We start from the raw sequence: 12,941 nt of genomic DNA, 5'->3' as shown, positions 1-12,941 counted from the left end.
GTATGGGGGGAAAAAAGAGGAACAAATGTAATAATCTGAACAATAAAGATTTAATAATTTAAAAAAAAAAAGAGACAGCTAAAATGAGGAGATAAAGAAGCAACCCCCAAATGGGAAAAAAAAGAAGAAATCTCCAGAAAAAGAACTAAGTGAAATGGAGGCAAGCAACCTATCAGACAGAGAGTTCAAAGCTGTGGAGAGTGGCTACAGCATTCAGACAGGTCCAAGCCTCGGAATGACTTGTGGCAAAGTCACATACAAGTCCCAGCTTGGAGGGCAAAGCCCTCCCAGCACAATTATAGCCAAAATACTATGGTTGTAGGCTTGACCTTATGGTCCGACCCTGCAGTCCTAGGTAGCTGAGGCATGTGGGCTGTGGGGGAGGAGGGCAGGGGGTGATGGTGCAGCAAGTGCTGCCTAAATGAAGCTTGATAGAGTTCAGAGAACAGCAATAACAGGAAAGAAGCAGATTTGAAATTCACAAGAACACTGTAAACATCTTACCCTTGTTTTGCTTTGTGTGATCTGACTACAAAATAAACCTTTGGCTTATAGGCTGTGTCACTGTTCCTCATCCAGGCACAGTGATCCTACCTGGCCCCAACTGTATTCTCTTTGTCTTCTTTTTTAATGCTTCACCGCCCCTCCTCAGGTTCACCCCTGGCCGTGCTGGACATGGTTCACAAAGCAATGGTTATAAAGATGCTTAAGGCCGTAACCGGTTTGGCTCAGTGGATAGAGCGTCAGCCTGCGGACTGAAAGGTCCCAGGTTCGATTCCGGTCAAGGGCATGTACCTTGGTTGTGGGCACATCCCCTCATCGATGTTTCTGACTCTCTGTCTCTCTCCCTTCCTCTCTGTAAAAAATCAATAAAATAAAAAAAAAAAAAAAAAAAAAAAAAAGATGCTTAAGGAACTTAGTGCAAATTGCAACAGCATGAAAAGAAAAATAGAGGCCACGAACAAGAACCAGACAGAAATGAAGAATTATATATCTTACATCAAGAACACACTAGAAGATATGAAAAGTAGACTGGGTGAAGCAGAGGATCTAATCAGCGATTTGGAAGACAAGGTAGAAATAAATACCCAATTAGAACAGCAAATAGAAAAAATAATTAAAAAGCAGGAAGGTAGCTTATGGGAGCTCTGGGACAACATGAAAAGTAACAACATCTGAATTATAGACTATAAAGTCTCCAACAATTAAGTTATTAAATGGGTGAACTGGGAGCGTGGGGTGGGGGGGGCAGATGCTGGATAATGACAAAGCCTATGTCCTTTTAAAATTTACTCTAACAAGGCCTAGTTGGTTTGGCACAGTGGATAGGGCATCGACCCAAGGACTGAAGAGTCCCAGGTTCGATTCCAGTCACGGGCATGTACCTCAGTTGCAGGCTCGATTCCTGGCTCCAGTTGGAGCACGTGCAGGAGGCAACCAATCAATGATGTGTCTTTCTCATATTGATGTTTCTCTCTCTCTGTCTCTCCCCTCCCTTTCCACTCTCTAAAAATCAATGGAAAAGTATTCTTGGGTGAGGATTAACAAAAACAACAACAAAAAATTACTCTGACAAGATTTTTAGGGAACACTTAAGGTTCTTAACATTTGGGATAACAGATGCTTTTGAGTCTTATGAAAATAATTGACCCTCTCTAGAATACACATGTGAGCGTAAATGCAATGTTCCTCAGCCCATTTTAGGTTTATAGACCTACTGAGGCCATCCATGGACCCGCTGCCCCTAACAACTCCTAGAAAGAGAGAATACTGCACTTGGCTAAACATACAGTTTGAATCATAAATTTGAAGTTCACATATATGTGATTATTCCAATGTTATTTAGGAAAAATATAATTCCAACTATGAATGCCAACAGAACTTTATAATACAAAATCCTACATGTAAAATAAACTTACCTCAAAATTCACAGGCAAGTTCCGTTTAAGTGCAATCTCAAACACTTGACTTATTTCAGATTTATTGAGATTTTCTTCCTCTGATTCTCTTCCATTCACCTAAAAGAATAATAATTGTTTAGTAGTTAACTCTTATTAAAATCATCAACATCCCAGCTGTGATAAACCTTAAAAACACTGAACCTTGGCTTTATGGATTGAGCATCAAACCAGTGAGAACAAGGCCACATGCTACCATGTGTCAGTGAATTTAAAAGGTTAAAAAAAAAGTGTTCTATCAAACTTGGGTCAGATTGCAACTCATAAATCCACCATAAACAATGTACACATAATGGACTTTTGGGTGTGAAATCAGCCTAATCATGGCATGGTGAGATGCCCTGGCTGCTCAGGCAGAGTGACTTCTAAAGCCCTCCTCAAGGACTGGCAAGTCACGTTTTGGAAAAAGTCAAAACACAGGCAGACTTGTGTGGGACTTGGCAAGTTCAAATATAAGTCTCTCCACCTAAGGTTTCTTATCTGGACATGAAGTCCTTGGAAACCACTTTTTCCCAAAAGGATGCAGTGGAACTATTATGAAACTGCCAAGCATCTCATACTTACTGCTGCTGGTAAAAATAAAAAACTAATAAAGTCTCCTGAACAAAGGCTGAAACTCTATATTTGTAACCAGGTTCATTTACAGTCCTCCAGCCAGGGCTTGAACCTAAAGAGTGACAGAGATCAATTCTGCGCACGCTGATAACATGATTCTATATTGCACTGCCATGATTAATAGAAAAAATTAGATAAGCTTGGTAACCACAAAGTGCCCCCAAACCATGGCAAGCAAGCTGTGCTTTTCCTCATATTACTGGGACTCTGTAGTCATACAAATGTAAAACCCCATTTCCAAGATCTGAACTATCTGACAGGAACCTGTGGCTGAAATTATCGAGTGGGCAAGGTGTATAGGACCATTCAGGATTTTCTTACGTTTTATCAAGTAGATCCTACACCTACACTGAATCATTATTTTAAGGTGTAATTAAAAGAAATAAAACCGAAAGTTTTTAAAAAATGCAATCAAGAATATAATCCTGTACAAATAAGTTTACCCCAGATACTATTTATAATTCCTTCTCTACCTTCTAATGTTCTTCCAATCTAGTTTCATGTCACTCTCTGCCTGATCAAAACTATTTGCATAGTATTTCTGGTGGTTTATTAAGCTAAACACACTTTTATTCCTGTTGTTTAAACCCTCAGGAGAAAGAAGGCCTGCCTTTTTATGAGTGAATCCTTAAAGCCAGAAATTTTCAAGCAAGGTACCTTAAAAGGCATAGGTTTCACAGAGGCTTTGGGTTGACATTTATTTGTTAAATTGGTTTTAAACTAAAAAGAAAAATAATACTGTATTTTAAAGTTAGGTATGTTCAACAAATGGTGCTGGGAAAGCTATTCACACGCAAAAAAAATGAAGTTGGACCCTTACCTTACACCATATACAAAAATTAACTCAAGATGGATCAAAGACCTAAACATAAGAGCAAAAATTATAATAAAATTCTTAGAAGAAAACATCGGGGAAAGTTTTATGACACTGGGTTTGGCATGACTTCTTGGATGTAACACCGAAAGCATGGGTAACAAAAGAAACAAATAAATTGAATTTCATCAAAATTAAAAACTTTCGTGCATTAAAGGACTCTATCAACAGAATAAAGACAACCTACAGAACGGGAGAAAATATATCTGATAAAAAACTGATATCCAGAAAAGAACTCCGACAAAACTCAACAACAACAACAAACAACCCAACTCAAAAATAGGAAAGGCTTTGAATAGACATGTCTCTAAAGAAGGTATGATGGCCAAAGAGCATGTGAAATAATGCTCAACATCGCTAGGGAAATACAAATCAAAACCACAATGAGATACCACTTTACTCCCATAAGAATGGCCACAGAAAATAGCAAGTGTTGACAGGGATGTGGAGAAATTGGAACCCTTCTATGTTGCTGGTGAGAATGTAAAATGGTGCAGCCTCTGTAGAAACGTTTGGTGGTTTCTCAAAAAGTTAAAACACAGATTTACAATATGATCCAGCAATTCCACTTCTAGATCTATACTCAAAAGAATTTAAGTAGGGACTCAAACAGATACCTATTAGCAACATTATTCACAATCACTAAAAGGTGAAAACCCAAACATCCATCAATAGATGAACGGATAAGCAAAATGTGGCATAGTCATACAATGCAATATTATTCAGCCTTAAAAAGGAATTAAATCTTGAAACATGCTACACCATGGATGAAAACATTATGATACCTTGAAAACATTATGATAAATGAAATAAGCCAAACACAAAAGACAAATTTATCTATTTAGATGATGTATCTAGAATAGGCAAGTGCATAGAGACAGAAGAATAATAAAGGTTATCAGGGAATGGGGACAAGACAGGGGGAGTCACTGTTTAACACGTACAGAGTTTCTATGTGGAATGATGAAAAAGTTCTGTAAATGATTAGTGATGATAGTTGCACAACATTGAGAATATATTTAATGCCAAAGAACAATACACTCAAAAAATGGTCAAAATGGCAACCTTTATGTTAATGTATATTTTATCTTAATGTTTTTAAAGCAGCAAAAAAGTATGTTTCACACCAAATATTAACACACAGAAGTCTATCAGCACATTAACTTGTGCTAACAGGTTAACCCACTTTTGTGCACAAAAGAATTTTTGATAGCTATTTATTTTAAGAGTATCCAGAAAATTTTTTAAATAAATTAACTTTTAAAAAAATGATAAACTCTCAAAAAAAATGATAAACTCTCATGCTAAGTAACTGTATCAATGAGTATGTTCTCCTTATGTGCAACCAGAACAAAAGTTGGAAATAAACTAGGTGGTGAGGCTGATAGAGACATCAATTGCCATGCTGTGCCCAATTTTCAATGTTTTTGTCCATTATTACCAGTCCAATTAGTTTTAACTTTTATTTTTAATTATGACCTATTTCAAACATACAGCAAAGTACAAACAATGTAACAGGCAACTGTGCTGGATTTAACAAATGTCAACATTAAGTACTATTGACATTAAATTTTTTTTATAAAGAACATAGTGAAGCCCCTCTCATCCTCCTTTCCAAGGCAGAGTTAACCACTATTATAAAATTAAGACTATCTTTTCCAGCCATGTGTGTTTTAAATGGATGAAAACAATATATATAAAATTCTGTGGTGTAAAAAAATCACATAAATTGTTTTAACTGATTGTCTTAATAAATATTATAAAATTCAAACTTTTATGTTTCCACTAATGAAATGTTACTTTTCTTTTTTATATATTGAAGTTCCACATAGGTCTAATAGAAAACAGTAGTCTACTGCTAAATCTTATAAACTCTAAGCCAGTGGCTCTCAACCACAGTAATATTAGAATCACTTTGGAGCTTTACAAAGACAGCTGTCGGAGCCCCCTGCAAACAAATAAATTCAAATTTTTGTAGGTAGGGCTTGAATATCCATTTTATTTACAGTATTTGTTTGTTTGTTTTTGAAGTCCCCAGATGACTTTATTAGCAACCAGAGTTGAGATTCACTGCTCTAAGCCATTGCTTCCAAGGGAATTTCAATAGGGACAAAGCAGCCAGTAAAATAAAAATGCAAAAGAGGAAACGAAGATATACATTTATTAGGAAGTGAGATTATGTTGCTCTTTTACATAAATAATTTTGATTGTATCTAAATTGCACAAAATGTTGCAATGGGGAAGCAGCAAATGACTCAAAACAAATCCACAAATACCATTCCCAGTAAGATGGGGAAAGTGTAGTAGGCCCTTAGTCTTACCTTCATGAAGTGGGAATTACTGTTAACATCAATCCCATAGTGTATGGTTCAGCAATAAAATCTAGGCAACATTAAGAAAAGAAAAAAACACTCTGAACCATGCTTAACCCTCATTATGCCAGGAAAAAATAGTTATCACCATTTACCATCTGGCTCCAATAGACCCTTTTTATTTTTCTATATTTCAAGTCATTTTACAAATAATACAGAATAAAGGATAACAAAAATCATTTCAAAAAGAATTCAAAATAGCAAACCCAAGTTTTTATCCCAGGTTTGTAGTTTCGAAGGCATATGTACTTGAAATGAGCAAGGTCCTTTTATACAACCAACTGCTCATCGGCTGGCAAACCTGAATCTAGAGCAAAGCCCACTTATAATGATGCCAGATTTTAAATCCATCTCCAATAGGTTCTAGCTTATCACAACTCTGATTCTTCTTGTACTGGTACTGTCAAAACACACTCTTGAAACCAACTCATAACTTTGTTGATGGGAGAACAGCCATCTTCTTTGTTCCATAACTAAAAAAATGCTTTCATTTTTAGATTTATAAACCCCAAAGAAGGATCAAACTAATGGTTGGTTTTTTTTTCATTGTTATTATCATCTATTTCCTTCCAATCACTTTGTATGTACTCTCCTCTTATATCTGTTCACTTATTTTGTGGACAATAAGTGTTAAGAAATTCTGGTGCCCAAATATCATAAAGGATCAAAGGATGTTGTCATACATACTTAAAAAAAAAAGAAATCAAAGCTGGATGGTCCAGGTTTATGTCAGAAAATATTGTGTGATGAAGTTCTTCTTGCTGAATGACTAAAAGAGAATACACATTTCCTTTTCATACACCATAGGAATATATTATTCACTCGCCGATTCTTGAGTATGGAAAAACTTATCTCAGGTATCTTCTGAAGAGTCACAATTTGAGATTTTACTTAAACAATCTCACCATCGCAATTAGAGTCTAGAATGCTGCTGTCTCTTTGCACTTATTTTCTGATTTGTCTAGTGATAATTTGTCTTCCTCTGTCAATTTTCTTCTCTTTGCCAGTAAGGATGGAAAAAGAAAAATTCTGAATTCTCACCTGGGTTCAATGAATGCTAAAAGTAGAGTAAAAAGATGGCATCTCTAGTCTTCTTTTGTATCTTCTTAAAAGACAATGCAATACATTAGGCAATGCAATAAGAACATTAAAGGATGATGTAATAATGACAATTACTTTACTACTGTATCATCTACCTAGAGATTTCATTCTTCTTCCATTTTCTTATTATTTTAGTCTTGCTTAGCATATTTGGGAATATATGATGAATAGTACTGAAATGATATGTAGGATGACAAACAGCAAAAATGTTTAAAAACTAGAAGAATTAAAATTTCATACTGTAAAGATTCATAAAAAGGTCCATGGACCTACATAATCACTGTAAAATAGAATAAATTTTATTTTATTTTAAAAATAAGTATATTTTCTCTTTTCTTTGTAAGACATCTAAAAAAAGAATAAAGGTCATGCAGTGTAAATCCTTACAGAGCTTGGAAATAAAGCTCAAAAATAAAAACTGAGTTCAGTGGACCCTGATCATATAATGAGGATTAAAGTCTCCAGTTTTAGTTTTAGTTCTACCTAAATATATCCCTGGTCCAAGTGAAGATAAGGACTCAAGACCAGGAAGAAACTTCAGTACAATTTCTTAAAAGTTTGTCGTCTACCACTACCTTCAAGAAAAAACTTTAAAGTCTGATATAACCGTCAGGATAGAAACTGCGCTCACACACACATGGCTTTTTTGTTTACCTAAACACAATCAGTATCACACTAAATGCATAACAGCAGTTCTGGATCTTGAGTCCCTCCATTCAATAGATTATGAGTCGCCTTTCATGCCTATGTATACAGATTTACCACACTCTGGTTCTCCCTTTGATAAATGTATACATATAGCCATTTCCTTACTAATGGAAATGGCTAGCTCCTGTTTTTCCCTATTACTGATACTGTAGCTATGACCATTTTACTCCTAACAGCTCAGACACTTAAGTCATCCTTTATTAGCACAAGCCTTAGATTTAAAATAAAGTAAAAGTGCTTTCCCAATCTTTGCATGATGGGCTGCTCCCTTGGCTGGGAAGGTACGTCCTACCCTGCTCTTTTGCTCATCCTTAGTCTCAGCTTTAATGACTTCCTCAGAGAGAACGTCTCTGAATACTCCACCATTACTCCACTCTAAACAAGGCATTTTATGCTTTCAATGCATGATGCTTTTCCATTCTAGCACTCACTGCACTTTTGATACTAATGTTAAGGTCTGTCAAGTCTTCAACTAAGTTCCACAGGAGGAGGGTCCCAGCACAAAGCCTTGCAGACAGAAACTACTGCCTTTAGTGGCTATGTTCTAGAGAAGATGAACTGATTCACCACACAATCACATTTTCCAAAACTTTCAACAGCACAAAGGACAATTTGTTTAAAATGACAACTTCCAATGCTGGTCGGCTGTGGGCAAACAGGCTGCTCACGCCCTGTTGGGAGAGGACTAAAATGGTACCATGTTTCTGGTGGGGATCCTAGCCACATACATGACCTTGAAATTCCACTTCTAGGACTGTGGCTCACAAAAATAGCCACAGACATACACAAAGATTTAACTACAACAATGTTCCAGATGACGTATTTTGTAACAGGAAAAACTGCAAACAACCTAAATAACCATGCCTCTGTTGAAAAAAACAAACAAACGGGTATGTGCACACAATGGAACTATTAAAAGGTGCTTAGAGACTTCACTGGTTTTGTTCAGTGGTTAGAGCATTGGCCCACGTACCAAAGGGTTGCAGGTTTGATTCCTGGTCTAGGGCACAGTTAAAGGCACATACCTGGGTTACAGTTTTGCTTCCCCACTCCTGGTTGGGGCAAGTCCAAGAGGCAACCAGTTGATGTGTGTGTGTGTGTGTGTGTTGTGTGTGTGTGTGTGTGTGTGTGTGTGTCTCTGTTCCCTCCCTCCCCATCTGAAAAGCAATGGAAAAAATGTCCTCAAGTGAGGACTTGAAAATAAATAAAGAGGATTTTTTAAAAAGGTGCTTAGATACACGTTGAATCTGAGTCCTCCATGGAATTAAGTAGCATGATATTCATGATAAACACATCAGTGAAAAAAGGTGGTTACTGTAGAATATCATTCCTTTTTTAAATTTAAATATGCTTTATTGATTTCAGAGAGAGGGAGAGAGGGAGAGATATAAACATCAATGAGACAGAGAATCATCAATCAGCTGCCTCCTGCACGCCCCCTCCCACAACCTGGGCATGTGCCCTGACCGGGAATTGAACTGTGACCTCCTGGCTCATGGGCTCAATCTCTGTGCAACATTGGCCAGCACATCATCCCATTTTTGTAAAATTGGTAGGTGCATGTATTTACTTGTATATGCACTGACATCACCAATATGCTTATGATTTTCTACAAGTGGTAAATTTATAAATCATTTTTCTTTTTTTGAATTAAAGAATTTGTATAGTTCATATGCATTACTTGTAAAAAAAAAAAATCAAGTTTTCTTTTGAAAGTATCTCTCTTTACCCCCTTCTACCCATCTACCAGGGGGCCTGGTAAATCAGGGGCAGCTTGTTTAGGTGGTAGGCCAAGTGTTTTATTTACTACTTCAAAGAAAAAGTTTTATCCTTTTTAATTCTCATTTCCGAAGCACTGGTTAAAGCCAGTCTCTGAGCCATTTCTGAAGGTCACTGTCTCTACCTCAGCTATACAGAACTAGAGAAGGGGAAAAGAGGAGGAAACAAAGGGCACAAGTAGATTTGAACCTTACTCTTGGCAAAGCTCCTCATAGACATGAGATGAGCCCAAAAGAGCATGTCTACTACAGCTCTGCCCACAGGCCTGAGCCAAGCACCACTGCTCTAGTAACTGATGGGCAGGCACTTTCCCTTTCTGACAATAAACTGAGTACTTCCAAGGGGGGGAAATGGCCTGGAAAACACTGATAATACTTAGGACTTGCGGTTCCTGTACCCTGACCATACTTTACAATGACTCCAAGAGCACATTAAAAAAAAAGCAAAAGACAGACTTCTGGGTCTCACCTTAGACCTACTGTATTAGAACTGTGTAGGTTGGGCCAAGGGATTTAAAAAAACAACAAAAAAACCCCTCAAAATGATTCTGAAGCAGACAACCCACATACCAGTATTCAGTGATCTTTTAACAACTGCTGGCTAGAAGGAACCAAGAAATACCTGTTCCATCTGACTCCAATTAGATTAGTATCAAAGTCAAGTCAAAAATGAAAAGTCTCCAACATGACTCAAGTTACACTAGCTTTGGTGTTTTACCAAATCTCATCACTGGGAAGCTCATCCTTTTAACTTCACCAAATCCCCCTCTTCTAAGTTACAGTCTATTCTCTTTTATATGGTCACATTGGACCCTGGAAACAGATCATCTCTGTTAAAATGTGTGATTACATTGGAAGATGGAAATAAGCTGTAACAAAACAAAAAGAACTCCTCCTACCCCTGTGTGGCCAGCCCTGAAGCCACAGAGCACCATTCTGAGCTGGGCATCCTGGGGCGCAACTGAACATAATGAAGCACAGCAAGGGTCATACCTATCATCACACATTTAGACCAATGTTCTATGCAAGATCCTTTTCTCTGTGAACCTGTTTCTTGAACAGGAAAAATCTAATGCTTCCCAAGAATATTTTCAGGTGGTATTTCGGGCTGTGATTCAAAAAAATCATGAAATCTCAATGTTTTCTACCCAGTGAATTTCTTCTGGACCTAGGAAGGTAAGACTATGCCTTACCAGAGATATTTACTAAGATTCTGACCCCTGACAGTGTCATGGAATTGCTGATTTCCTAAGTCCCATATTCCTATTTAGTCACAAAGAGTTAAAATACTTTTCCCATTCTGTTAGTTTTAAAAAAGGGCCCAAATTCTTTGATACTGCTCTCATCCAAAAGTAGGGTTCTCAACACTGTGAAATGTACTAAAAGCCACTGAACTGTAGGCTTGAAATTATTTAAATTGTGAATTTATATTATGTGAACTTTACCTGAATTTTTTAAAAAGCACAATTCTCGCCTGGCCAGTGTGAGCGTAAACCTATGAACCAGGAGGTCATGATTCATAACACATGCCCAGGTTGCGGGCTCGATCCCCCATGGGGGACATGCAGGTGGAAGCCAGATAAATAATTCTCTTTCATCATTGATGTTTCTAGCTCTCTCTCTCTCTCTCCCTTCATCTCTGAAATCAATAAAAATATATTTTTTAAAAATTAAAAAAAAAATCTTAAGTACGATTCTCTATCTCCTCCTCTGGAATCTAGACTCTGTGCCTGCCTGACCTGTAGAATAGGGCAGAAATGCTAAAGAAACTGGCAATTGTTTCTATTCTGTCTTCTACGATATTCACTCCTGGAACTCAGACACCATACCGTGAGGATGTGTAAGCAGTTAATTAAGAGAGGACCTGAGGTCTCCGAACCCGAGCCCTCACTTAGTTCCTAGACAACAGCTAGCAATAACTTACCAGCCATGTGAGAGATTCTCCAGCCCCTACAGAGCTGCCTCAGCCAAAGCTATGTGGAACAAACTCTCCCTGCCAAACTCCACCTAACCTGCAGATTCATGAGCAAAATAAATGCCCGTAGGTGTTCAAGCCACTAAGTTTTAAGATAGTTTGTTATGCAGCAATAGAGAACTGGTACTTGAATATAATAAAGAGTGGCTAGTCAAAAATGGCTTCAGAAAATTCTCTAACCTAGTACCGTAAATCACAGTAGATTCTGACAAGCATAATCTTTATCACCAAAGAATTCATTCATGCATGTTCTTCACAACTTAACTGACTCACATTCTTTCTAACATGTTCACTCAAAACTATGCATTTGACTTCCTTGCTAAGAAATGTTTTTAAAGAGAGAGAAAAGGCAAGAAAGCTACCAGGGCACAAAATCTCTTAAGCTATCAAGCAACAAAAATTATGGACAGCTCTCAATGCATCTTCTTAGAAAAAGCAACTTGAGGTGATTTTTTCATACCACCCTCTTGCTCAGCCCAAAGCATCAAGGAGCTTCAACTCTGCTCTCTCCTTACCTCCAGCCTCTCAGGCGGGGGCTCATTCTGCAGGATCCTCAAAGCTTTTGCAGCAGCATCGTGTTTTGCAGCTTGTCTTGTCTTTCCTTTCCCATTAAACTGCTGTCCTCCCACAGAGAGTTCAACTTGATAAAGTAAGGGTGGTACTGGAAATGGGTAAAAGTACCTAAAAATAAAAGGGGGTGAGAAAAATTAGTCTCAGATTGATAAGTCACCCATACATTCTCTGGAAAATTGCAGGTACTTCCTTCATTATGGGTCTTAATTGCATTAGTGTTTGCTTGCCAATGAGGACTCCTCATCATATATGCAGGGCAAATTTATTCAGGATTAAAACTGTCACACATTATTTACAAAATCTATAGTGAAGTAAGCTTTGCTGAATCAGAAAATTTAACTTGCTCTACTTTCTCATATCTGAGGTCATACTTGCATGTCTCCACAAAAGGCTGGGAATTTTTAAACAGAAGTCTTTTCAAAAGGACTCTCATTTCTGGAAATCCCAAAAGCCTGTAGCCTGGGAGAGGCTGGATTACAAACTTCAGAGTTTGTATTTTTAAAATGGTTTTGGCCCCCCCCCCCCACCCCCCCGCCAAGCAGGGCAGGAAAATGAAGACTTCCAATTTTAATCATCTCTCTTTCCACCAATGTCTTATGACTGAGAGCAGAAGCTTTTTAGCACATGGCATTTTTAGTTTGAATGGGTATTGTACTATACCTATATGTCAAGGCTATTTAAAAAGCACAGAAGTTCAAATGTCAAAAAGTACCCACTAAATAATACTCAGGTAATCACTGAGTGCTGAGATTCCCAGTATTGTGGGAATCATGATAAAATGTGACTCAGTTACACAAAGCAGTTACCAGGGTGATCTTTAACCAAACTGCTTGGGGGCACACAGTGAGGAACATGCTCAGGCCCTTTCCAATGACAGAAGACAAAAGAGCATTAAGATGCATTCCAAAGATACCAACACAATGAAGACCGACTTCAACATCCGGCAGGCCAAAGATGACCAAATTATCATGTGCCCCATAATATATA

The 12,941-nt window shown here is 37.6% G+C and overlaps 1 protein-coding gene across 5 annotated transcripts in view; it reads right to left on the bottom strand.

Annotated features, from left to right (window-relative positions):
• Positions 1-12,941, bottom strand: part of STAU1 (staufen double-stranded RNA binding protein 1) — a 50,898-nt gene that overhangs the window by 22,564 nt on the left and 15,393 nt on the right. For all 5 annotated transcript variants that reach the window (XM_005866204.2, XM_014539689.1, XM_005866201.2 and 2 more), the window contains 2 exons: positions 11,897-12,062; positions 1,920-2,018 (listed from right to left, as the gene is read on the bottom strand). In XM_005866204.2, the coding sequence (XP_005866266.1) occupies positions 1,920-2,018; positions 11,897-12,062 (265 nt within the window). The remainder of the gene's footprint in view (positions 1-1,919; positions 2,019-11,896; positions 12,063-12,941) is intronic.

Source organism: Myotis brandtii, unplaced genomic scaffold (assembly GCF_000412655.1).
Source record: "Myotis brandtii unplaced genomic scaffold, ASM41265v1 scaffold225, whole genome shotgun sequence".
NCBI lineage: Eukaryota > Metazoa > Chordata > Mammalia > Chiroptera > Vespertilionidae > Myotis > Myotis brandtii.
This window is presented reverse-complemented; position numbering and strand designations above follow the sequence as displayed.